We start from the raw sequence: 27,190 nt of genomic DNA, 5'->3' as shown, positions 1-27,190 counted from the left end.
ATCATGGATGCTGTTACACTCAAGAAATCTTGAAAACAGATACAATTTAGAGTGAAGAAATTCATAGAAATATTATTTGCCCATAACCGTGTACGCTGTATAATACTACAAAAACATGGAAACATCTGAGCATTATGTTCTCTCTCTTTAATGTCTTACATCTGTTGCAACAGAAAATAAAGTAAGCAGATAAATAACAGCAGTAGGCCTACACAAATAGTATAAAAAAATAAATAATGCATAATTCATAGATCACAATGTAATTAAAACCCAACATCACCCATACTGTTTGTACACACATTCAAATCTAAAGTTCCATCATATAAAACATGCCACAATTTAGTGTAATATATAAATATGATTTAAGGAATAAAATGGGATAAGCAATCAACTCTCAAGAGGAATCAGAATGGTTGTTCAACCAAAATATTTGGAATATACAGTCAAAGTTTGGACACACCTACTCATTCAACGGTTTTTCTTTATTTTTACTATTTTCTACATTGTACAATAATAGTGAAGACATCAAGACGAATGAAATAACACATATGGAGTCATGTAGTAACCAAAAGTGTTACAAATATAAAAATATATTTTTGATTCTTCAAAGTAGCCACCCTTCGCCTTGATGACAGCTTTGCACACGCTGGGCATTCTCTCAACCAGCTTCATGAGGTAGTAACCTGGAATGCTTTTCCAACAGTTTAGAAGGAGTTCCCACATATTCTGAGCACTTGTTGGCTGCTTTTCCTTCACTCTGCGGTCTAACTCATCCCAAACCATCTCAATTGGGTTGAGGTCGGCTGATTGTGGAGGTCAGGTCATCTTTTGCAGCACTCCATCACTCTCCTTCTTGGTCAAATAGCCCTTACACAGCATGGAGGTGTGTTTTTGGTCATTGTCCTATTGAAAAACAAATGATAGTCCCACTAAGTGCAAACCATATGGGATGGCGTATCGCTGCAGAATGCTGTAGTAGCCATGCTGGTTAAGTGTGCCTTGAATTCAAAATAAATCACTGACAGTGTCACCAGCAAAGCACCCCCACACCATCATACCTCCTCCTCCATGCTTCATGGTGGGAACCACACATGCGGAGATCATCCGTTCACCTACTCTGCGTCTGACAAAGACACGGCAGTTGGAACTAAAACTCTCCAATTTGGAATCAACTGTGGGAAGCATTGGAGTCAACCTGGGCCAACATCCCTGTGGAACACTTTCGACACCTTATAGAGTCCATGCCCCGACAAATTGAGGCTGTTCTGAGGGCAAAAAAGGGAGTGGGAGGGGGAGTGGGAGTGCAACTCAATATTAGGAAGGTGTTCTTAATGTTTTGTAGACTCTGTATATACTGTATATATTCATGGACATTATAATGGGAGGTAGAGAATGTCTTGGGACATCAAAACTGTCATAGGCTTAGTTTTGGGAACCTTGGGTAAACAATCAGAAGTCAAGGTTTATTGCAGAGGACACTGAAGTTCCAGCTCGTGTAAGGTAATCAGGGAACGATGGGTCTGTGTCTGGGGATGCAGAGTCCTGTCCTCCAGGCATTAGCCCAGCATCATGGGCATGCTGCCACAGCTGACTATTCCTCACAACCCCATGCTTCCTCAGGTATCCCTGACGACAAAACAGGGGTGGCTTTTGATTGGTAAGGGAAAAGCGAAAACATGAATCTGTGGGGAAAAGAAACAAGTTCAGTTTTACACATTGTAAAACAGTAATCAAGTAATAAAATGGCTCATTAACTGAGTGGGCAGAACCGTAATAAAACAGAAATAACACAGATCCTGTATGAAAGTATGTCACAAGTGAACAAACAAATCGTGTGTGATATGAGAAGATGAGTAGGAGGTACTGTATATGGAAATATAAAGGACATATCCTAAGGGCATATTTACCCTAGTATAATAAGGTGTTGTAATGAGGGATCAGTTGAGGTTCTGCTCTACCTGCATAGAAGGCCCTGAGGTCAGTGTGGAGACAGTGTTCCAGGAAGCGCCGCAGTGGCTGGCTGTGGGAGATGGGCCCATCCCACTCAGTCAAGAAGTCCTCGATCATGTGATGCAATGCCTTGGGCCGTGGAAGTGACCAGCCAACAGGACGGTGTCTCATGTCCCTCTCTGTTTAGGATGGCAGACAAATGAAAGAATAACATGTATTTGTTTTTACATACATACGTAGGTTTGAGTGCTGACGTCATACCACAAAGATGCCTTGTACTATACACAGACATACTCTTCATTTGAATGTCATTACTTCACTTAGTCTTCAACACAATCATAAGGCCAAACTGTTTTGTACTCTTCATAAGGTTTCTAACATTCTCACACTCACCAGTGGGAAGTTTGTCGTAGTAGTATAGAACAGGGTGGAGGAAGTTGGACCTCCAGGCACGGGTCCACTCTGACTCTGCCCTGCCAGGGCCCAGTGAGTCTGTGCGGTTCAGCCCGTACTGTAGAACCAGAACCAGCAGCCCATGCTTGGAGAGCTGGTGGCCAGACAGAGAAGAGAACTGGGGCAGGGCCTGGAGGGGAAGCTCCTCCAGGTACTCACAGTGAGAGCTGAAAGGAAAGGAGAAGATTATTCAAAGTTAAACTGGTTCAGAAATTGATTAATTTAGGCTGCGTTTACACAGGCATCCCAATTCTGACCTTTTTTACACTAATTGGTATTTTTACCAATCACATCAGATCTTTTCACGTCAGATCGTTTTCAGAGCTGCTCAGATTGGTCAAAATACATATTGGTGAAAAAAAATATCTGAATTTGGCTGCCTGTGTAAACACAGCCTTAGTGAACATACATCGGGATATCTATAGGCAATCAATCAATGTGAGATTCATTGGTAGAGAAAGGTAAATTACCATGAGGGACAATTATCATGAAGAAAAATGTGCAGTGTTTCAGCACTACTTACCCTCTTAGTAAAATGATGTCTCCAAGTACCCCAAACATTTGGTATGGTCCGGAGGCCTCATTGACCCTCCTCAATAGCCAGGACTGCAGCTGACTGATTGACAGTTTGATTGCTGGCCAGGAGTTGCTATGGTAACGCACCTCAAGGACTCTATGTACAGCACGCACTAGGGTGGAACACATAACAAAGTTAAAACAATAAATAGTCAAAAAACAAACACATTTTGTCTATAAAAACATTATTTTATAGACAAATTTGTAACTTCAAAGTCCCCCCCCCCTTTACAGGCAGTTACTAACTGTACAGAAGTCAGATTTACTCTTGTCTACGTTGTAATACCAGCAGTTTGAATGGTTACCTGTGTATCGGAAGCCATGGATGAACCCCCCTGCAGAAGAGCGATAGTCTCTTGAGTGGGCAGCCGTCCCCAGAACAAAAAGGTCTGGGGTTCCCCGCCCCTCGTACCAGGCTGTCACCCCTGGCAACCGCCCCCTGGCACCCTCACTGCTTGGTGGGCGGGCCGAGCTGGAGAGATTAACGGTATCATTAGAACAGACTGACATTATCTGACTGAAACAGCATGGCTTTGCCAATGAAAATGATAAAACAGAAGATCCACCACTTCCACAGAAAACAATAACTTTAACAGAACTCTTTTCGCATTATGTAAAGACATGCCACTGTAAAATTATCATTTACATACCCATCAAAGATGCTGAAGTTGAACCGGAACCCCAGGCAGCGGATCACACGATCATATGGCTGGCGGAGAGAGAAGTTGTCATTGTGGTACACAGGCAGGTTTGTCGCTGTGACCTTTGAACTGTTCTTCCCATCCGAACTGTCCAGTAACTCAGATAGAGTAAGGAACAACTTGCCACTCTTTTCCTTCCCACTGGATCTGCACTTCTTCTTTCTGCCTGAGCGCTTCTTTTCATCATCTCCATTTCTGACGATAGCAATGTCCTCAAGGCCTCCCTCCACCAGCCCATCAAGGGACTTTAGCTGGTACGTGTCTAGCAGCTCATTGTTCACAGCTCTGTGGAAGAGAGAAAATAGGTCACTTTGATATGAACAGATTATGCTAAGGGGATAGCAACATACTCCGATCTAAAACACTGCTGCAGGAGTACTAAATCAATGAAACAAAAGAAAGAACAATTGGTAGGAGAGGACAATATGGGAGTCAAAACCTGATGATGCCTCTCAGTACCTGAGGTCTCCGACGTAGTGTGTCTGCCAGGCTAGACGGACCGGGCTTGGGCTGTAGAGATGGATCCGGCTGGCCCGACCCAGGATGCTCTGAGCTGTTTCAAATGCTGAGTTCCCCTTACCCAGGATCAGCACAGCCTGGTCCTTATACTCCTCTGGGTCCACAGGGATGGACTCATAGCCCTCCACCAGGTCTGAGCCCTCAAACTGGACCTTCTGAGGATCCCACAGTCCTGTGGACACCAGGAGGACTCTGTGGGTAAGAGAGAAAGAGAGAGAGAGAGAATCATCTCTTTAATGGTATGCATAGTGGAGAATTGTTCCATATTTCCAACCTTTTACATTAGATATGTGTATAGATATAACACAGTACCTGCATGTATAGTCCAGTCCACGCTGGTCAGTCAGTATGTATCCCCTGCCTCTAGGTGATTCAGACTCTGAGGCCCTGATCTTCCCGATGTCCACCCCATACTGGACCTTCAGCCCCAGCTCCTTCACATACATGGAGAGGTAGCGGGGGAATGAGTCTGCGTCTGGGTAGAGCTCCCTGCTGACTCGCTGAAGCAGCAGGTCGGGCCTGTCACTCAGGAGGGAGTTCCAATCGTGACGAAGGTTGAACTCGCGGTTCCGCCTCCCTGTGTAGATCTTGTTGATACTGATGAGTTTCCTGTGTCGAGGGTATCTTTAAAGGGAGAAAAAAACATCCATGAGATACAACACATGTTCATGTACATGGTGTAGGTCAGAACATATTTCTATGAGCAGGGCAATAGAGAAAGTTGCATCATTGTTGCACTGTCACAAATACTTTGCTGAGTTGGAAAATTGATTCAGCAGGTGCAATACCGATATAGTCGACCCCCATTACTACAGAGGCACTCACATATTGAAGAAGCTCCCTGGCCCCGAGTTCCTCTCCAAAATGATGTAATCTCTCTGACTCTTGGAGAGAAAGTGACCCATCTGAAGGCCCGCGGGCCCGGCTCCAAGCACACAGTAGTCATGGTGACGGGTGCTGTTGTGACTGTGGTAGTCATCAGGAAAACATTGGACCAGGGCGACAAAGGGGGCTAGGAGAAGAAGGATAGGGGAATCCATGACCTATGAACGAGTAAAAGGCAATGAAGGCATTTAATGGTGAGAGAGTGGGTTTAGTGAAGGTCATTGCAATACCCTGGTGACAATAATCAACGGCAAATTTAAGTTTTGAAAGCTGCAATCTGAAAATATCCACTGACAAGCAGCAACCATATTATTGCCAAAGTTACGCATCTTTACCAACATAAGAAGGTCAATTGAAATTACATATCAGATAGCATTGTTCAGGTGAGTGGAAGAACAGAGAAACTACGACAATAGCGGGCCTTCATGGGGTGTATCCCCGTGCTTGCCTTGAAACTCTGTCCCGACATCATAACTCGACATGAGGGGATGCAGCTGCACTAGACCGCTGGTTGAGAAGCGCTCCACGAGAACAAAACACACAACATATCTATTAAAGTAGGATGTTTTACCTTTCACTGCAGTGGTTCCCTCTCATCTAATCCCATATCATTTTGCATTTGGTCTGTAAATAAAACTCTCCAACAACCTATAGTCTGAATTTCATAACGGAGCCCCATCCCTTGATACGACACTACAGCATACCTCAGTATTCTGACCAATAAACGCTGCTCTATTCTGGACAATAAGAGCTTGTGTGTAAAATAGAGGGCGTGATAAAACTTAAAGTAATGGACAAGAAATGTTCCACACTTTTAATACAAAAGTGTCATGTAGCCAAAGTAACACATTTGACCTTCTTTATTACTTTCTTTATTACAGTGTTATAAACTTTGTAATGTTGCAATTTTTGAGATAATTGTAGTAGTTTGATAATGTTTTGGTGAAATACATACTAATCATTATAAAATGTTAATTAAGTGAAACATAGCATGGATATTATTATAATATCATAAACACAATGAACTATTCATAAAATTCTCATGCCTTAGAAATTCCTCTTATTTTTGCCTTCTACAACTGCAACATGCACTTCTGTTGAGTCATGGTATCCCCCTTCTCTATTTTATTGAAACCTGTTGAATCAGGTTATCTATAGATTGGTAATAGATCAATAGATGTATAATAGACAAATGTAAGGTAAATCATACTAATTGAATGTTGAGGACAAGAGTTTACAATGTAATCCCCTGAAATTAATTTTGACCTGCAGTTAGTCATTTGTGGCTGAAACTTTGTACCAACACAAAGTTCAATGAACACAATGGGAGAGAGAATAGGATTAAATTGGATTAATTTAACCAGTGAGTCCTGCCTGTAGTTTAGTCAGCATATTGAATCACTCTTGTTATTCTGATTTATCTTCAGAAAATTAAAAGGTACATACACTGAGAGCACAAAACATTAGAAACATGACATTCCAGGTGAAAGCTATGATCGCTTATTGATATTACCTGTTAAATCCACTTCAATCGGTGTAGATGAAGGGGAGGAGACAGGTTAAAGAAGGATTTTCAAGCCTTGAGACAATTGAGACATAGATTTTTTATGTACGCCATCAAAGTGCCTTTGAACGGGGTATGGTAGTAGGTGCCATGCGCACTGGTTTGAGTGTGTCAAGAACTGCAACACTGCTGGGTTTTTCACACTCAACAGTTTCCTGTGTGTTTCAAGAATGGTCCTCCACCCAAAGGACATCCAGCCAACTTGACACAACTATGGAAAGCATTGGAATCAACATGGGCCAGCATCCCTGTGGAACGCTTTCAACACCTTGTAGAATTGAGTCTGTTCTGAGGGCAAAAGGGAGTGCAACTCAATATTAGGAAGGTGTTCCTAATATTTTGAACTCTCAGTGTTTATTACTTTGTTCTCACCTGTAGTCAACATACTCTCCCTCAATAGCAGAAGGAACACATTCACTACCTGTGGTTCATGTGACTCTGTGTTTAATGATTTCTACCATTCCATCTGTTCACTCATGCTCTCCCCTCACTGGTAAATCTGCCCTGTCATGTTAAGCTTCAGCATAAGGGAAATGAGTCAACACTCTCACTTCCCATTTGATTTAGCTGACAAACATTGGGAGAGAAGGCGAGGGAGTCAAATATAAAGACAGGGGCACAGGTCAAAGAGGACACAGCAACTCTAAACTCGTTTGAGAAGGAGGCAGCTTTTGTTTACCAGTTGTATAACAAGACATCATCAAGGAAATACCCCACAGGTAAATTATCAACTCTTTCACTGACTTGTTTTTTAATAAACTGTAACAGTTGGTCACATTTGTGTAATAATGTTATAACCACCATATAAAAAATTCTGGATTACAGACATGGAGACAGTCAACTCGGCATGGAAAGATGATATGCAGAACCCTGGCAGGTACAGTAATTTTGTAACGAATGGTTGATTTGTTAACTACCGGTAGATTATTGTATTTCAGACCAGGTCAGGGCTGATATATGGTAAAGTAAAGGTATTGAACATACAGAACACAATTACTAACTGCAAACTCTGTGCTCACATTTACTGTACTCTGGTAAATCAGGATGTCCTCCTAATGTTCTCCATCTCTCCTCAGTGATTTGTCAGAACAGATAAAAGCAGCGACTAAAGAGATCCATGTCAGGGCAGAAAACACCCAACTGATGCTGAGCTATCAGAAGGGACAGATAACTCTTCCGCAGTACAAGGTGAGAAAAGCCAATCTGAGAGTGAATTAAAAACCACTTGCCAAAATAATTTATAGTGGTTTTCATAATATGAACTACCTAGAATGCCTTTTCTTACACTTCCTACATAGTCATGGAAAATGAGCACTTACTGTGTACTAAGTATTAATCTTTAACCCGTCTTTTCCATGGCAGCTTCTTCTGTGTTCCCTCTACGAGATCTACAAAGCACTGGAAGAGGAGATGGACAGAAATGCTTCCCACCCAGGTGTTGCACCGATATACTTCCCCCAGGAACTGGCCCGACTGGAGACACTAGAGAGAGATCTGGAACACTTCTTTGGACAGGAGTGGCGAAAGAGAGTCATCATTCCTGCTGCAACACACAGATATACACAGAGACTTCACAAGGTACAGGCTATAGATATACCAACATGCAGGGCAGGTAGACTATCTTAATTGTGTACCTGCTTAGTAATAACAATTTATTTGTCTCCCTCTCCAGATTGGTGAAGGCAATCCTAAATTGCTGGTGGCCCACGCCTACACCCGTTACCTAGGTGACCTGTCAGGGGGACAAATTTTGGGGAAGATTACCCAGAAGTCAATTGGGTTAAGCAGCGGAGAGGGACTGTCGTTTTTCTCTTTCCCCGGAGTGTCAAGCCCTAACCGCTTCAAGCAGCTGTACAGGAGCAGAATGAACAGCATCGAGCTGACCAAGGATGAGAGGGAGGTGGTGCTTGAGGAGGCTATCATGGCCTTCGAACTCAACATCCAGGTGAGTGAAAGAGAAGAGGGAGGAAGGGAGAAAGCAAACTGGGTAAGAATATAGGTTATGGGAACTAATACAGTAATGAAAAGTCACTATGAAAAGTTATACAGCTGTACCATTGAGAGCATCTTGACTGGCTGCATCACTGCTTGGTATGGCAATAGCACCGCCCTCGATCACATGGCGCTACAGAAGTTGGTGTGGACAACAAAGTACGTCACTGAGGCCGAGTTCCCTGCCATTCAGGACCTCTATATCAGGCAGTGTGAAAGGAGGGCCTGGAAAATCGTTAGACTCCAGCCACCCAAGTCATATACCGTTCTCTCTGCTTCTGCACTGCAAGCGGTACCGGTGCATCAAGTCTGACACCAACAGGCTCCTGAACAGCTTCTAACCCCAAGCCATAAGGCTGCTAAATAGCTAACTACATAGCTAACAAAATGGCTACACAGACTGAGTTGACCCTTATATTTTATTTTTGCAGTCTGTATGCACACTCACTGACACTCTAACATACACAAACACTCACTCCATAATTTGCTCACACACAAATAATATGCACATACATTTATACTGACTACACACACTGCTGCTACTCTGTTTATCATATATACCTACACATATCTACCGATATCACTCCAGTATCCATGCACATTTTAAATATGGTTCTGGAACTGACTGATCCTGGATATAGTATGCTTTCTCGTGTTATTTTTTTTTCTCGTGATTTGTTCTACTTTATTTTTAGTATTACATTCTTATTTATTACTGCATTGTTGGGTTTAGAGCTTACAAGAAAGGCATTTCACTGTACTTGTGCATGTGACATTAAAAGTAGCTAAACATAACTGTGCAGAGGAAGTGAAACTGGGAAGGTCAAGTCAACGATGCAGTGTAAACGGGTTACTGGGTGCCATTGCCATAGCATATTGCTGATTGTGTACGTCTTGTTCAATGAAGACATCCTGTGTTATTTCTCGTACAGGTCTTCATTGATCTACAGAAAATGTTGAGTGTCACAGAGGACGCTTATGGTAAGTACAAGCTCATATGCTGATTGGAAATGGGATCTTTCAGCTTGTGTGTTGTAAAAAGGTATTATTTTGCTTTTGCAGGGGACCAAGTAAAGGCCAAGACGCCAGCTCTCATCCCTTCTTTGTCCATCGTGCAGTTGTCATTGGGTATTTGTGTTGCTTTAGCAACAGTCGGGATGGGTATCTATGTGTTCTAAAGCCTTGAAATAAGTCCTTAAATATGTATACATGTAGTTGACCGAATCACAACCACCTAAGGGTGTGTGCACTTACAGCACTTTGTCATGACTGTACTTTTTTAAATGCATAAGGCAATCTTAAAATGAAAATTGACATGCTGTATTAATTGCAATTCTGTGTAAATAGTATGTTTCATTAAAGATTATGCACACCATTTCAACATAAGAAATGTCTAAATAAAGAAGTTTGCTATTTATTTTCAATACAAAATACCTTACACAATTAATGATTTAACATTAACAATCTTAAAGGCATTCTCTTGTCAATTTTCTTGCCCCAAACAATTCAACACAGTTAATCCAAATAGCCTCCATAACATAATTTGTTTGACTAAAAAGAATAGACACCAAAATATTTATGAGAGCAATAGAACAGCAAATAACTGTTGGCTTAACTTGGCAAAGCAACACATGAAAAGGTAGACATCAGTGGCTCTGTAGGCGGACCATGGCCTAGGATGGAGAAGACGTATCGACGTGACTTCATGAAGATGTCCACTGGCTTGTGAGGAAGAGTGAATTGAGGAGACACCTGTTCCTTCTACTATTTACAAAGCCCATCGTGACTTAATCTTTGTGCGTATGCATCTTTTTGAGAGACTACTTGACTCTGTAGAGCACCTTCCTCTGCATGCGGTGCTGCAGCTCTCCCCTCCTCATCATCAGGTGAAGGACCTTGTAGATGGCCTGCTCTGGATACTTCTGTATATGGGAGAGGGTAGAGAGCTTCTGGTCAGTGGACAGATAAACAGGCTACAGGGCAACACGTAGGCCAACTGAGGACAGCACTGAATCATATAGACAAATGCCAAATATTCCAATGCCCAAAGTACTTTAATGTAATTGACCAAGTGGTACCGTCTTCTGTTCAAAGTAGACTAGTGTAACTGACCTGCTTGGTGAAGTCCTGGACGATGCTGTGCTCGGACACCTGGGAGCCAATGGCAAAGCGTCTCTTCAGCTGCTTCTCAACACGGGAAATCATCTCCTGGTCCTCCTGAGTGGTGAAGCCCTCCACACCAGAGAGGCTGCCGGACAGCGCAGCATCCAGTGTGGACACCTGGAAGAGCCGCAAGGCCTCGTCCACCTCCTCCTCTCCAGCCACGGCCTGCAGCTTCATCTTGGCCAGGGACTCAGAGATGCGCACCACCGCCTCCAGCTGCCTGCAGGGGACCACGGAGTACAAAGCATTATGACACTGAAGATGGACAGTATCCTGACTGGTAATGATGTTGGCAGGTGAAGTATCATATAGGTACCTGACAGTGATGGGGATGGAGGCTCTCCTGTCGCTCTCCCTCTCATGTTCCCTCGCTCCACTCCTCATCACCACATATCTGTTCTTCAGCTTTTCAGCTGCAGCCGCAGAGAGACGTGGGCCGCATTTCCTGTCAGGGCACATTTGACCGTTACAAACCAAATCCCTCCATGTGTACATACTAGTGTCTAGTATTGTTTCTCTGCAAGTAGAGTGCATGAACTCAATCTAAACAGAATCTAACCTACACAGAATAAATCTGCTGAAAAAAAGGAGTTTAAGACTCACGTTCTGGCATAGGCAATGTACTTCTTCAGTGTGGCCAGTGTGATCTCTCCCTCCACACCCTCAGTCTGAGTATGAGCACTGAGATGGACGTTCATCACGTGGCGGGCCAGAGTCTGAGAGAGAAAAGAAGGTCAATAGTGTTAACACTGTGCTAGCCTGGGCCGTGTTCAGTATCCCTGTGCATAAACCCCACCCCCCCCCACACACAGAAGACTAAAGTGTGTTTCCTCACCATGTCTCTCTGATGGTCATGGATGTCCTTGATGATAAAGATCATGTCAAAACGGGACAAGATGGTAGGCATAAAGTCAATGTTGTCCTCTCCCTTGGTGTCGTCCCAACGGCCAAACACAGAGTTAGCAGCGGCCAGCACCGAGCAGCGGGAGTTCAGGGTGGTGGTGATGCCAGCCTTGGCAATGGAGATGGTCTGTTGCTCCATGGCTTCATGGATGGCTACTCGGTCATCCTCTCTCATCTGAGAGGAAGGAGAGATACAGTTCAGAGTCTGCAAACAAACTAGTCAAGTATTCAGCAATTGATGTACTTCTGTCCATGTTTCCATACCTTGTCAAACTCATCTATGCACACCACCCCACCATCAGCCAGCACCATGGCTCCTCCCTCCATGATGAAGCCACGGGTGACGGGGTCCCTCAGTACAGAGGCCGTCAGACCAGCAGCACTGCTGCCTTTACCTGAGGTATACACCTGACAGAGGAAGAGAGAGAGAGGGAAGATACGGGTTAGCGCTTTCGATAGGGGTCACTAGCATGCTGATTAATTGTCAGCAAATGACATTTCTGGAATCCATCTTTGTAATTCTGGTTTAAATCTATGTTGAGGGAGTGTCATGATTGCTCTGAAATATATACATACAGTGGGGCAAAAAAGTATTTAGTCAGCCACCAATTGTGCAAGTTCTCCCACTTAAAAATATGAGAGGCCTGTAATTTTCATCATAGTTACACTTCAACTATGACAGACAAAATGAGAAGGAAAAAAAAATCCAGAAAATCACATTGTAGGATTTAATGAATTTATTTGCAAATTATGGTGGAAAATAAGTATTTGGTCAATAACAAAAGTTTCTCAATACTTTGTTATATACCCTTTGTTGGCAATGACAGAGGTCAAACGTTTTCTGTAAGTCTTCACAAGGTTCACACACACTGTTGCTGGTATTTTGGCCCATTCCTCCATGCAGATCTCCTCTAGAGCAGTGATGTTTTGGGGCTGTTGCTGGGAAACACGGACTTTCAACTCCCTCCAAAGATTTTCTATGGGGTTGAGATCTGCAGACTGGCTAGGCCACTCCAGGACCTTGAAATGCTTCTTACGAAGCCACTCCTTCGTTGCCCGGGCGGTGTGTTTGGGATCATTGTCATGCTGAAAGACCCAGCCACGTTTCATCTTCAAGGACCCTTTCTTTCTAAAACTATCTGCTGAAATTGTTGCCACCCCTATTACCAGCCTTTTCAACCTCTCTTTCGTGTCGTCTGAGATTCCCAAAGATTGGAAAGCAGCTGCGGTTATCCCCCTCTTCAAAGGGGGGGACACTCTTGACCCAAACAGCTACAGACCTATATCTATCCTACCCTGCCTTTCTAAGGTCTTCGAAAGCCAAGTCAACAAACAGATTACCGACCATCTCGAATCCCACCATACCTTCTCCGCTATGCAATCTGGTTTCAGAGCTGGTCATGGGTGCACCTCAGCCACGCTCAAGGTCATAAACGATATCTTAACCGCTATCGATAGGAAACAGTACTGTGCAGCCATATTCATTGACCTGGCCAAGGCTTTTGACTCTGTCAATCACCACATCCTCATCGGGCAGACTCGATAGCCTTGGTTTCTCTAATGATTGCCTCGCCTGGTTCACCAACTACTTCTCTGATCGAGTTCAGTGTGTCAAATCGGAGGGTCTGTTGTCCGGACCTCTGGCAGTCTCTATGGGGGTGCCACAGGGTTCAATTCTTGGACCGACTCTCTTCTCTGTATACATCAATGATGTCGCTCTTGCTGCTGGTGAGTCTCTGATCCACCTCTACGCAGACGACACTATTCTGTATACTTCTGGCCCTTCTTTTGACACTGTTAACAACCCTCCAGGCGAGCTTCAATGCCATACAACTCTCCTTCCGTGGCCTCCAATTGCTCTTAAATACAAGTAAAACTAAATGCATGCTCTTCAACCGATTGCTGCCTGCACCTGCCCGCCTGTCCAACATCACTACTCTGGACGGCTCTGACTTAGAATATGTGGACAACTACAAATACCTAGGTGTCTGGTTAGACTGTAAACTCTCCTTCCAGACTCACATCAAGCATCTCCAATCCAAAGTTAAATCTAGAATCGGCTTCCTATTCCGCAACAAAGCATCCTTCACACATGCTGCCAAACATACCCTTGTAAAACTGACCATCCTACCAATCCTCGACTTCGGTGATGTCATTTACAAAATAGCCTCCAAAACCCTACTCAATAAATTGGATGCAGTCTATCACAGTGCCATCCGTTTTGTCACCAAAGCCCCATATACTACCCACCACTGCGACCTGTACGCTCTCGTTGGCTGGCCCTCGCTTCACACTCGTCGCCAAACCCACTGGCTCCAGGTCATCTACAAGACCCTGCTAGGTAAAGTCCCCCCTTATCTCAGCTCGCTGGTCACCATAGCAACGCCCACCGTAGCACGCGCTCCAGCAGGTATATCTCACTGGTCACCCCCAAAACCAATTCTTCCTTTGGCCGCCTCTCCTTCCAGTTCTCTGCTGCCAATGACTGGAACGAACTACAAAAATCTCTGAAACTGGAAACACTTATCTCCCTCACTAGCTTTAAGCACCAGCTGTCAGAGCAGCTCATAGATTACTGCACCTGTACATAGCCCATCTATAATTTAGCCCAAACAACTACCTCTTTACCTACTGTATTCATTTATTTTGCTCCTTTGCACCCCATTATTTCTATCTCTACTTTGCACCTTCTTCCACTGCAAACCAACCATTCCAGTGTTTTTTTTACTTGCTATATTGTATTTACTTCGCCACCATGGATAATATATTTTATTTGCCTTCACCTCCCTTCTCACCTCACTTGCTCACATTGTATATAGACTTATTTTTCACTGTATTATTGACTGTATGTTTGTTCTACTCCATGTGTAACTATGTGTTGTTGTATGTGTCGAACTGCTTTGCTTTATCTTGGCCAGGTCGCAATTTTAAATGAGAACGTGTTCTCAATTTGCCTACCTGGTTAAATAAAGGTTAAATAAATAAATAAATAAAAAATGCCCTTGCTGATGGAAGGAGGTTTTCACTCAAAATCTTACGATATATGGCCCCATTCATTCTTTCCTTTACACCAGGGGTGTCAAACTCATTCCACGGAGGGCCCAGTGTCTGCAGGTTTTTGGTTTTTCCTTTCAATAAAGCCCTAGACAACCAGGTGTGGGGAGTTCCTAACTAATTAGTGATGTTAATTCATCAATCAAGTACAAGGGAGGAGCGAAAACCCGCAGACACTCGGCCCCCCGTGGAATGAGTTTGACACCTGTGGTTTACACGGATCAGTCGTCCTGGTCCCTTTGCATAAAAACGGGCCCCAAAGCATGATGTTTCCACCCCATGCTTCACAGTAGGTATGGTGTTCTTTGGATGCAACTCAGCATTCTTTGTCCTCCAAACACGACGAGTTGAGTTTTTACCAAAAAGTTATATTTTGGTTTCATCTGACATTCTCCCAATCTTCTTCTGGATCATCCAAATGCTCTCCAGCAAACTTCAGATGGGCCTGCACATGTACTGGCTTAAGCAGGGGGACACGTCTGGCACTGCAGCATTTGAGTCCCTGGCGGCGTAGTGTGTTACTGATGGTAGGCTTTGTTACTTTGGTCCCAGCTCTCTGCAGGTCATTCACTAGGTCCCCCCGTGTGGTTCTGGGATTTTTGCTCACCGTTCTTGTGATCATTTTGACCCCACGGGGTGAGATCTTGCGTGGAGCCCCAGATCAAGGGAGATTATCAGTGGTCTTGTATGTCTTCCATTTCCTAATAATTGCTCCCACAGTTGATTTCTTCAAACCAAGCTGCTTACCTATTGCAGATTCAGTCTTCCCAGCCTGGTGCAGGTCTACAATTTTGTTTCTGGTGTCCTTTGACAGCTCTTTGGTCTTGGCCATAGTGGAGTTTGGAGTGTGACTGTTTGAGGTTGTGGACAGGTGTCTTTTATACTGATAACAAGTTCAAACAGGTGCCATTAATACAGGTAACGAGTGGAGGACAAAGGAGACTCTTAAAGAAGAAGTTACAGGTCTGTGAGAGCCAGAAATCTTGCTTGTTTGTAGGTGACCAAATACTTATTTTCCACCATAATTTGCAAATAAATTCATTAAAAATCCTACAATGTGATTTTCTGGATTTTTTTTCTTCTCATTTTGTCTGTCATAGTTGAAGTGAAAATTACAGGCCTCTCTCATCTTTTTAAGTGGGAGAACTTGCACAATTGGTGGCTGACTAAATACTTTTTTGCCCCACTGTGTGTGTGTGTGTGTGTGTGTGTGTGTGTGTGTGTGTATATATATATATATATTTTTTTTTTCTCTCTCCAATTAATCTTGGAATATACACACACAAATACCTATATTCATTCATCTAGCCCATCCTTACCCCAATGGGAGAGCACCTCTCCACAAACTTGAGCAGCTGGGACTTAGCAGTACCGGGGTCTCCCAGCATTAGCAAGTTGATGTCTCCTCTACGGGTCAGCCCGTCAGGCAGCCTGAGACAGGAAATGTCATTATACATACACACTGGAGAGAAATGTACACACATCAAAAATCTAGTCGAATTCTACATGCCATTTCCAATGGTTATGACTCACCTCTTCCTGGAGCCGCCGAACAGCAGGCAGGCAATGGCCTTTTTCAGGTCATCACTGCCGTAGATGGAAGGAGCGAGGGAACGGGCGAGGGAGCCGTAGACGTCGGGGGAGGAGGCCAACGCTCTCAGCTCCTCCTCTTCCTGAGGGGAGACTGACCCTGTGGCACCACGACCTGAGAGACAAAGATAGCATTATATCTATAGTACTATCCCACATAGGACATAATGTTGGATAAGTAATCTAACCTCTAGTAGCCTTATCGTGCCTACCTGCTCCCTCTGTGTCCTGCTGAATGCCCACCACACGAAGGTAGGAGGAGCGGATGCCCACACCTGCACTTTTATCTCTGCCCTTGCCCTTAGCTTGGGCCACCTTCTTGATGGAGTAGATCCCCATGATGGTCACTCTGTTCCCAGGGACCACACGGTCACACAGGTACCTGACGGGAGGCAGAACATGAGCTGTAATGTGGTATGTACTTGTCGGTCTCACTTTGCACTCTGTGTATATCGGGCATGTGTTAATTGTATTTAATTGAGAATATTGAGGCACACAGACGATGCTGTGTGTGTTACCTGTCACAGTAGAGCTGCAGGTGGCGGGGCATCTCTCCGTGTGGCACAGCATCTGGAGACTCCTGCAGACGGAGGGTCTGGAAGTCCACACAGACACAGCGGTCTGGAATGATGAAGTAGGGATCTATAGGACACCTCACCCTGCCTGCCTGCTCACTGAGAGAGATATGTTTAAGAATGAAATCACACACAATGATAAAGCAGATGATTTCACACACACAATGACTTATTGCATTTTTTCATGCACTGGAGTGTACACAAACACTCAACTCGGAGGGTTGCACTCACGTGTTGCACTTCCGGGGAAGAGCGTAGCCCTGCAGGCCTGGGGGCATTGAGATGTTACTGATGACGGAACGACAGCCACGACACTGCAAACACACCCTGGTGGCCTTGGCCCTCACAGCCGTGGCAGAGATGACGATCCCAGGGATCTTCACCAGCCTGGACACCTGCTCCGACTACCAGAGAGAAAGAGATGGAGAGTTCAGAGTCATGGCATTTTACATGGATGGAAAATTGAGGGAATCTTTCATGCCACCTTCTACATGAACCAACTGAAAGGTGAAAGGCCCAGCATTGCATCCTCAGAGTCTCTTACCTTGAGGTTGCGAATGGAGGCAGGATGGGCATCACTCTTCAGCATGACCTGGATTTCCTGCACTGTCTCCTCTCCCAGGGGCCTGGGGCGGGTCACCTCGTCAGCCACCTCCTGGGCAGCCTCCTCCAGCTGTCAATCATAATGCCAGGGCTCAGTTTAAAGGGATAATGTTCAGATATAATTATTTGCCAAATAGAATATAAGATCAGCATGATAAGATCAGCAACAGAAAATATAGGAATCCATCAAATACATTAATTATTCAGCCTGCAATTACTCCAATTAAAACTCCTCAAATTATTTGTCTGTTATTAGTCTATTCAATCGTCTCACCAGCGGCAGATTCTCAGAGGGCACCTTGTACAGGCAGTCTGACAGGTCCTCGTCAAAGCTGGCCAGGTCTTCCATCTCCACCTCCACCCAGTACTCCCCCAGGGTGTAGTGTCTCTTAAGGGCATCTCTACACAGCAGAAAATGTCAACAATACAACATGAACAATAAGATATAAATAGCTTAATAAAACAGAATGCGAATATAATCATAGGGCAAACAAAAACGAAATACAAACTCAATCACAGGACGTTGAAGAGTCAAACTTTATTCCTTCAAGACCATTGTGGTGATCAGTGTTAGTTAGTTAGCTAACGTTACAGTAACTGGCTAACTGGCTAGCTAACTTAACGTTGGGCATCTGTGGAACATCACACCAACAGGCGGTGGCCATCGACAATGACTTCGTGGCACTTAATACGATCTCGATCTTACCTGTATTTATAGGTGAAACCGGTGCGATCGGTGCCAACTCTGAACTGCCGAAGAAATTCACGGAATCGTTTCTTGATCTGGCTCCGTTTCACTCCACCTTCATCCCCGGGTCCCTCTCCACCGCCGAAGCTGTCACTGTAATAAACTCCAGGGTCGTCGAAACCAGACATAATTCACCGATTATATCTACAAAGGGCTGAAAACTATATTTATTATCCTAAAAGCAACAGTTTTGGTGATCTTCTGTGGACAATGAATTCCACGCTGACTCTTTCGCGGCAAATAAATATCGTCACTTTCCCGCGAAGTCGAACAGTGACGCTTTGCCATTGGTAGATATGATCGACGAGTGATAATGATTGGCTGAATACATTGCAGGAGGCGTGTCCTGATTGTAGAAAGGTGGGACTTGCAAGAGTTTGTGGCGGGAAAAGAACAAGGATTTCTTTTTAAATATCAAAAAGAAATATGACTAAGCCAGGTACATTACATTGTGGTGGCGTTACAACAAACTGGAACAACAACCCTGTTCGTTGTGTTTACAAAGTTACTGTTGATGCAAGCACACGTCTATTGCTCTAAATAAAAACTTTAATATATCTTCTAGCTTACCCAGTATTACAACCATATCTAGCTAGCTCCATAGGAAAATACCAACGTTTTGTTAACAAAAGTATTTTATTAATTCAACTGCAACACAAAAGCAACACAAATAGCATTGACCACAATTGAGCTTCATCTGTAATACATGACCCTGTATGTAATAAATTATCTTTGTCACACTGTCATTCATAGGCCTCCTGTGTAACCTGTAACCACAGTCCAAACTCTGCAAGCTGCTTGTCTTTTTAACTTGCTTATTGGCAGCAAAATGATCCACAAGTCCTTCTATTTAAGACACAACTCCATGCTTCCTGCCTGTCTGTATGAAAGCATCTACAGCGCGGTCAATGTCCTGGTCAGTGTGGGCCGCTGAGATCTGGACCCGGATTCTGGCTTTGCCCTTTGGTACCACTGGGTAGGAGAACCCAATCACATACACTCCTGTGGGAGACAGAATAATGGGTACTTGTAGTAGATAGACATAACACTGAAGACTACGGTTCTTCAAGAAAGGCCAGACTGATTCAAATGAATATTTTTTTCCAGCCCAGGGTATTCAAGCAGTGCAGTTTGCAGCTAATAAAATATTAGGTCATTGATTGTTGTCAGCTCCCATTTTGTGAGACAAAATTGTTGAATACAAAAAAATCAATGAGTATATCTCTGTCTCCCTCTACAGGTTGATGTGTGTCCATTCATTTGTAATTCCACAGAAATCTTTTTGATCAAGCTTTTCAAAAATACACTGCTCAAAAAAATAAAGGGAACACTAAAATAACACATCCTAGATCTGAATGAATGAAATATTATTATTAAATACTTTTTTCTTTACATAGTTGAATGTGCTGACAACAAAATTACACACAAATGATCAATGTAAATCAAATTTATCAACCCATGGAGGTCTGGATTTGGAGTCACACTCAAAATTAAAGTGGAAAACCACACTACAGACTGATCCAACTTTGATGTAATGTCCTTAAAACAAGTCAAAATGAGGCTCAGTAGTGTGTGTGGCCTCCACGTGCCTGTATGACCTCCCTACAACGCCTGGGCATGCTCCTGATGAGGTGGCGGATGGTCTCCTGAGGGATCTCCTCCCAGACCTGGACTAAAGCATCCGCCAACTCCTGGACAGTCTGTGGTGCAACGTGGCGTTGGTGGATGGAGCGAGACATGATGTCCCAGATGTGCTCAATTGGATTCAGGTCTGGGGAACGGGCGGGCCAGTCCATAGCATCAATGCCTTCCTCTTGCAGGAACTGCTGACACACTCCAGCCACATGAGGTCTAGCATTGTCTTGCATTAGGAGGAACCCAGGGCCAAACGCACCAGCATATGGTCTCACAAGGGGTCTGAGGATCTCATCTCGGTACCTAATGGCAGTCAGGCTACCTCTGGCGAGCACATGGAGGGCTGTGCGGCCCCCCAAAGAAATGCCACCCCACACCATGACTGACCCACCGCCAAACCGGTCATGCTGGAGGATGTTGCAGGCAGCAGAACGTTCTCCACGGCGTCTCCAGACTCTGTCACGTCTGTCACATGTGCTCAGTGTGAACCTGCTTTCATCTGTGAAGAGCACAGGGCGCCAGTGGCGAATTTGCCAATCTTGGTGTTCTCTGGCAAATACCAAACGTCCTGCACGGTGTTGGGCTGTAAGCACAACCCCCCACCTGTGGAGCAGACACACCGTTTGAGCAGACACATGCACATTTGTGGCCTGCTGGATGTCATTTTGCAAGGCTCTTGCAGTGCTCCACCTGCTCCTCCTTGCACAAAGGCGGAGGTAGCGGTCCTGCTGCTGGGTTGTTGCCCTCCTACGGCCTCCTCCACGTCTCCTGATGTACTGGCCTGTCTCCTGGTAGCGCCTCCATGCTCTGGACACTACGCTGACAGACACAGCAAACCTTCTTGCCACAGCTCGCATTGATGTGCCATCCTGGATGAGCTGCACTACCTGAGTCACTTGTGTGGGTTGTAGACTCCGTCTCATGCTACCACTAGAGTGAAAGCACCGCCAGCATTCAAAAGTGACCAAAACATCAGCCAGGAAGCATAGGAACTGAGAAGTGGTCTGTGGTCACCACCTGCAGAACCACTCCTTTATTGGGGGTGTCTTGCTAATTGCCTATAATTTCCACCTGTTGTCTATTCCATTTGCACAACAGCATGTGAAATGTATTGTCAATCAGTGTTGCTTCCTAAGTGGACAGTTTGATTTCACAGACTAGTGATTGACTTGGAGTTACATTGTGTTGTTTAAGTGTTCCCTTTATTTTTTTGAGCAGTGTAGTTCAGTTCTATAAAATTAGTGGACAAAAAAAATCCATAGAGTATTTCAAACCAATATACAGACTGTTGTAATGTTTGATAATGCTTGAAATGTGCTTGTGCTCAATTCATATTCAGCCTAAACTGTTGCCTCACCTAGTTTCAGCATGTCATCAGCCATCAGAGAGGCTAGTCTAGCATCTCCCAGCATCACAGGACAGATAGGGTGGTCAGAGCCTGAGATGGTGAACCCAGCACCGGTCATTTTGTTTCTGAACCTACGAGAGAGTGAGAGAATAATGACATTACAGAAATGGCACTCGTTCCTTATACAGTATCAATGCCTTCAACTGTCATTGTTGCTAACTGGGTTCTCTGGGAAACATGTAGTGCTCTTGAAACTGTAAACATGTGTGGAAGGACACCAGTGGAGGCTGCTGAGCAGAGGACAGCTCATAATAATGTCTGGAACGGAGCAAATGGAATGGTTGATACTATTCCACTCCAGCCATTACCACGAGCCCATCCTCCCCAATTAAAATGTGCCACCAACCTCCTGTGAAGGACACAGTACAGATAAGAGATGAAATAAGCAAAAGTGTTGAATGCAGAATAAATACAGATCTTGTGACTTTTTCAGCACAAGAGACTAGTCAATCTCAAGGTCATTCAATTGCTCTTTTCAAACATGTCCCATTCATGATTTAGCTCATACGTATTTTTCACAAAGGCCAACACAAAAAGGCTTATCTGTTTTTGTCCGTGCTCCTATGTTAACCGTTCCATAAGCTTAGATGGTGTCTACCACATTCACCAAAACAGAGGCCCCAGTCCCTTCCCCGGTTCCCACCTCGTGGTTTTGTCCCCGACACTCTGGGCAATCTCATTGGAAGCGAGGAGCAGCTCGACAGCCCGGGTAGCACAGCCCACGACAGGAGGGGGTAGGGAGTTGGAGAAGAGGTACGGACGAGAGCGCTGCCTCAGCAGGTCAATCAGAGGTTTAGGACCCACTGTGTACCCACCTGAGAGAAAACAGATAGAAAACCCATATCCACCTTATACAGTGCATTTGGAAAGTATTCAGACCCCTTGACTTTTTCCACATTATGTTATGTTACAGCCCCGCCCAAAAAAATCTGAAATATCACATTTACATAAGTATTCAGACCCTTCACTCAGTACTATGTTGAAGCATATTTGGCAGTGATTACAGCATTGAATCTTCTTGGGTATGACGCTACAAGCTTGGCACACCTGTATTTGGGGAGCTTCTCCCATTCTTCTCTACAGATGCTCTCAAGCTCTGTCAGGTTGGAAGGGGAGGGTCGCTGCACAGCTATTTTCAGGTCTCTCCCGAGATGTTCGATCGGGTTCAAGTCCGGGCTCTGGCTGGGCCACTCAAGGACATTTAGAGACTTGTCCCAAAGCCACTCTTGCGTTGTCTTGGCTGTGTGCTTAGGGTCGTTGTCCAGTCGGAGGTCCTGAGCGCTCTGGAGCAGGTTTTCATCAAGGATCTCACGGTACTTTGCTCCGTTCACCTTTCCCTCAATCCTGACAAGTCTCTGCCGCTGAAAAACATCCCCACAGCATGATGCTGCCACCACCATGCTTCACCGTAGGGATGGTGCCAGGTTTCCTCCAGATGTGACACTTGGCATTCAGGCCAAAGAGTTCAATCTTGGTGTCATCAGACCAGAGAATCTTGTTTCTCATGGTCTGAGAGTCTTTAGGTGCCTTTTGGCAAACTCCAAGCGGGCTGTCATGCCCCTTTTATTGAGGAGTGGCTTCCGTCTGGAAAAGACCTGATTGGTGGAGTGCTGCAGAGATGGTTGTCCTTCTGGAAAGTTTTCCCATCTCCACAGAGGAAAGGAACTCTGGAGCTCTGTCAGAGTGACCATCAGGTTCTTGGTCACCTCCCTGACTCAAGGCTCTTCTCCCCTGATCGTTCCGTTTGGCCAGGAGACCAGCTCTAGGAAGAGTCTTGGTGGTTCTAAACATTTTCTATTTAAGAATGATTGAGGCCACTGAGGAGGCCACCTGCCTCATGGGCCCATGGTGACCTTAATTGCTGCAGACATTTTTTTGGTAGTCTTCCCCAGATCTGTGCCTCGACACAATCCTGTCTCGAGCTCTACGGACAATTCCTTCGACCGCATGGCTTCGTTTTTGCTCTGACATTCAATGTCAACTGTGGGACCTTATATAGACCAAAATCCAAATCATGTCCAATCAAATTAATTTACTACAGTTTTTTTAAAAACATTTTAGAATAAGGCTGTAACACAACAAAATGTGGAAAAGGTCAAGGGGTCTGAATACTTTCCAAATGCCCTGTATCAATGTACATTTTCAAGTTAGTTTTGTCATCCATTTATGGAGTTCAATTACACAGCCTACATTGTCAATAGTGACATTTCATAACAATTGAGAACATACAGTACCGTTATGCAACTCCATATATGAGTCAAACCAGAGGGAAACCTACCAGCTGCACCTCCCAGTGCTTTTCCCAAAGTAGAGTTGACAATGTGAACCCTGTCCATCACTCCCAGGAGCTCATCTGTGCCTCTGCAAACAAAATGTAATAACACTATTGGTCGGCATAATCCTTTTTAGTTTTCCTAGGCATAACTACATCATTAAAGTTCTAGCATAATTTCTCCATCTGTCCTTTTTTCTCTCCACCCGTACCGTCACTCACCTGCCTCGTGGGCCCATGAAGCCTGTAGCATGGCATTCGTCAATGAAGACCATGGCTCCATACTGCTCTGCCAGGTCACAGATCCCCTTCAATGGAGCCATGTCACCATCCATGGAGAACACACCATCCGTGACAACGAGGCGTAGACGAGATGACTGAGGACAGGGAGCCATGATGACCAGTGAAGCAAACACAGCCCACTAACACTAAAATCAATTCAGCAACCTTAATTTACCCATCACTATGGTTTCAAGCTTCATGGATTTCAAGAGGATTCATCATAATAAGCTTCATGAAAGGTGGAGCCCTTAATTAAAAAAAAATATACTGTGCAATCATATTCTAAGAAATATGTGTAATGGCTGAAAGTAGTGCAGGTATTAGGATGGGGAAGACAGGGTTTAGAAATCCTCCAGCTGGAAGATGGACAGCAGATGATGCCTGTCTTACTCCTTACCCCGCTGTCATTATCCCACATAATCACCTCAAGGAGATTCTTATTTCAATGTGTGTATAGCACCCTCTTTACCTGGGACTCTTTCAGCTGGGTCTCCAAGTCATTCAGGTCCATGTGTTTGTATCTGAACCTCTTGGCCCGACACAATCTGATCCCATCAATAATAGAGGCATGATTCAGCTCATCAGAAAGAACTGCATCGTCAGGGCCCAACAGAACCTGACGTAGAAAAAGAGTGCATTACTACTTTAGGACTGTTTAATACAGTGGCACAGAAACTGTAAAGACAGACCATGCAACAGAATGTATTAAACAGTTAATCACATGTTAATGTATTCAAGAATCACAAACCTCAAATAGCCCTGCGTTGGCGTCAAAACAGCTGGCATATAGGATGCAGTCCTCACGCTCATGGAACTGAGCCAGCTTCTGCTCCAGATCTTTGTGAATGTCCTGGCGATCATATGGTAATACGAGAATGAGAGGAGACACCATCACAGAGTAATGTGAACTCACACAGAACCACCAGAAACACTTGAGCAAGCAGTCTTTAGGTTACCTGTGTGCCACAGATGAATCTCACTGAGCTCAGCCCAGCACCATACTTCTTCAAGGCCTCAATCCCTGCCTCCACTACCTGGGGATGGCTGGAGAGGCCCAGATAGTTGTTTGCGCAGAAATTCAATATGTCTATATAGGGGGAGAGAGAAACAATAGGTAAGCATATATAAGTCAGGTTCTTCAGAGGACATGCACATCATAACAATACTGACCCAACCGCCAGAGAAATCTTGATTTACCAGTAACAATTACCACAGTGACCTTGCATGACTGCTGGAGGGAGTATGAGTGATGGATTTCTACCATTGTGTACTTACTGGCAAATACAGAAGAGTGCCAGCTGTACACGAGAGGACATAAGCCATTCATAAATCAGCACTAGGGGTCAGTCTTTCTCTGGTACACAAAAGTGAACAGTAACAATTTAGTAGTTACGTTGGTGGCAGAAATATGGGTTTAACAACACCAGCAGCCACCACAAATCACGATAACACTAAGCACACGTATAACTTCCAGTTGCCAAGTAGGGCAAGTCTCGGTCATGTAGCTAGCTACCCCAACACCACCAGGCTGAGATGAATTTCCGCGAAGTTCGGATGGGGCGAACAAGACTAAACTAGTAGGTAAACTTGCTAGCGAACTTAGCTTGCTACAACTCTTAGCTGTCTGTATGCAACAAGTTCGACCTCGTTAGACAACGTGGGTAGGATAGACTTAAATTCCACGGTGCCAACTTTTGCCATGTTTTTCATGTCACTTGAGGACAGCAATACATAGGTAGGCAAATCAATATAATTGAAAGTTGGTGAGCTGACCCCTAACTATAACGTCAGGCTACTCACCGCCACGACTGCCGTCCACGTTGATATGAGGACCCTGCTTGGACGTGATTATTCTTTCTCCTTTCCACGTTCCACCAGTTCGGATCGTTTCAAGTTCATGCTCCAGCACCGATCTAGCCTCGGCGATAGCTGCATAGCAGCGGTTTGAGGTGGTAGTTGAGGGTCTAAAAATATATCTTATTGGGGCACTAAGATAACGGACAGCTGTTCGAAGAGGCATGGTGAATTTCTGTCAAAATCTTTCCAAGCAGTTAATAGGTTGTGACTAGACAGGATAACAACGTAAGGCGTGGCCAAAAATACTGTAAGTGACGTCAGAGTGATATGTAACGCACGTGGGCGTATCATGGAGCACCAATCAGAAGCGATGGGAGTATAGAGGTGCTTTCTGAATCTAACCAAGTCTCGAAACATATAGCCAAAGACAGTACAGTATGAAGACAGTTTATCCGATCACACTTGTAGGTGACGTTGGCTGGCTAAACTCATGCGTAGAATCACGTCATCGGGTCTTAGTGGTCGTCTGGCGCCTAACTACGCATGTGCAGGCAGTCAACTCAAAGGCACTCCTTCGATGTAAAATAGTTTTTGACGAAAATAAAAACGTTTCAGTTTGTCACTTTCACGAGGTTGGAGTAATAACATGTTAAACTACTTAAGACATTGGCTCGAATCTAGGTTGTGCCTTTAGATTTCGAGAAAATGTACAACTAAGGAATAATGTTTTACATCTCAAATCCCGGGCTGGAAGTCTCGCGATGTTGCACTTCTGGGTTTAGAAACGCCGTGGTATAACCACACTCTGGGCGAGTTCGTTTCATATGGCCAGTTGTCCGGTAAGCGGGGTTCGCACATTTAATTTGCAAGTAACAGAAAGTAGCCTACTTCAAATAAAACATTTTAATTTTCAATTACCTATAGAAAACCAAACCACTGATAAAAAAGATTAGCAACCAAATAAACAAAGCAGTCTCTAAGTCCGTGATTGGGAGTCCCATAGGGCAGCGCACAATTGGCCCAGTGTCGTCCAGGTTTGGCCGGGGTAGGCAGTCTTTGTAAATAAGAATTTGTTCTTAAACTGACTTGCCTAGTTAAATAAAGGTTAAATAAATATAAGTCCTTCTACTTGTACACAGGATACAGAGATGGAGGTAAACAGCTTATTCTGAAAAAGGCCAAGACACCAATCTTGATTTATACTGAACAAAAATATAAACAACACGTAACGTGTTGAACTGAAATAAAAGATCCCAGAAATTCTCTCATATTTTGAGCACAAATTGGTTCACCTCCCTATTATTGAGCATTTCTCCTTTGCTGGGGACAAAAGGACACAAAAATGTGCAGTTTTGTCACAACACAAGGCCACAGAGGTCAGTTAAGGGAACATGCAATCAGCATGCTGACTGCAGGAATGTCCACCAGAGCTGTTGCCAGATAATTGAATGTTAATTTCTCTACCATAAGACACTTCCGACATAATTGAAGAGAATTTGGCAGTACGTCGAACGGGCCTC

General features: G+C 44.4%; 4 protein-coding genes across 4 annotated transcripts; 1 reads left to right on the top strand and 3 right to left on the bottom strand.

The window, feature by feature from the left end:
- Nucleotides 1–126: 126 nt before the first annotated feature.
- LOC129833311 (FAD-dependent oxidoreductase domain-containing protein 2-like) lies at nucleotides 127–5,821 on the bottom strand. Its single transcript, XM_055897816.1, has 10 exons — nucleotides 5,656–5,821; nucleotides 5,025–5,242; nucleotides 4,512–4,823; nucleotides 4,140–4,391; nucleotides 3,630–3,965; nucleotides 3,285–3,451; nucleotides 2,927–3,092; nucleotides 2,344–2,570; nucleotides 1,959–2,129; nucleotides 127–1,682 (listed from the first exon to the last, which is right to left on the bottom strand). Exons 2-10 carry the CDS (start codon nucleotides 5,237–5,239, stop codon nucleotides 1,450–1,452), a joined length of 2,079 nt encoding a protein of 692 aa, XP_055753791.1. The 5' UTR covers nucleotides 5,240–5,242; nucleotides 5,656–5,821; the 3' UTR covers nucleotides 127–1,449.
- Nucleotides 5,822–7,251: 1,430 nt separating this feature from the next.
- Nucleotides 7,252–10,037, top strand: LOC129833310 (heme oxygenase-like). Its single transcript, XM_055897815.1, has 7 exons — nucleotides 7,252–7,367; nucleotides 7,474–7,525; nucleotides 7,725–7,836; nucleotides 8,011–8,226; nucleotides 8,321–8,593; nucleotides 9,573–9,621; nucleotides 9,703–10,037. The coding sequence occupies exons 2-7, from the start codon at nucleotides 7,476–7,478 to the stop codon at nucleotides 9,816–9,818; spliced, it is 816 nt and encodes a 271-aa protein (XP_055753790.1). The 5' UTR covers nucleotides 7,252–7,367; nucleotides 7,474–7,475; the 3' UTR covers nucleotides 9,819–10,037.
- Nucleotides 10,035–18,551, bottom strand: LOC129833309 (DNA replication licensing factor mcm5-like). Its single transcript, XM_055897814.1, has 14 exons — nucleotides 18,235–18,551; nucleotides 17,803–17,929; nucleotides 17,470–17,598; nucleotides 17,157–17,329; nucleotides 16,869–17,024; nucleotides 16,563–16,732; nucleotides 16,294–16,465; nucleotides 16,080–16,191; nucleotides 11,971–12,114; nucleotides 11,639–11,881; nucleotides 11,407–11,519; nucleotides 11,120–11,248; nucleotides 10,753–11,023; nucleotides 10,035–10,562 (listed from the first exon to the last, which is right to left on the bottom strand). The coding sequence occupies exons 1-14, from the start codon at nucleotides 18,402–18,404 to the stop codon at nucleotides 10,461–10,463; spliced, it is 2,211 nt and encodes a 736-aa protein (XP_055753789.1). The 5' UTR covers nucleotides 18,405–18,551; the 3' UTR covers nucleotides 10,035–10,460.
- A 342-nt stretch (nucleotides 18,552–18,893) lies between these two features.
- gcat (glycine C-acetyltransferase) lies at nucleotides 18,894–25,974 on the bottom strand. Its single transcript, XM_055897813.1, has 9 exons — nucleotides 25,674–25,974; nucleotides 24,830–24,960; nucleotides 24,622–24,723; nucleotides 24,343–24,489; nucleotides 23,814–23,968; nucleotides 23,598–23,680; nucleotides 21,963–22,134; nucleotides 21,269–21,390; nucleotides 18,894–19,278 (listed from the first exon to the last, which is right to left on the bottom strand). The coding sequence occupies exons 1-9, from the start codon at nucleotides 25,891–25,893 to the stop codon at nucleotides 19,127–19,129; spliced, it is 1,284 nt and encodes a 427-aa protein (XP_055753788.1). The 5' UTR covers nucleotides 25,894–25,974; the 3' UTR covers nucleotides 18,894–19,126.
- Between the last annotated feature and the right edge of the window lie 1,216 nt (nucleotides 25,975–27,190).

The sequence above is a fragment of the Salvelinus fontinalis genome, chromosome 34 (assembly GCF_029448725.1).
Source record: "Salvelinus fontinalis isolate EN_2023a chromosome 34, ASM2944872v1, whole genome shotgun sequence".
Classification (NCBI taxonomy): domain Eukaryota; kingdom Metazoa; phylum Chordata; class Actinopteri; order Salmoniformes; family Salmonidae; genus Salvelinus; species Salvelinus fontinalis.
This window is presented reverse-complemented; position numbering and strand designations above follow the sequence as displayed.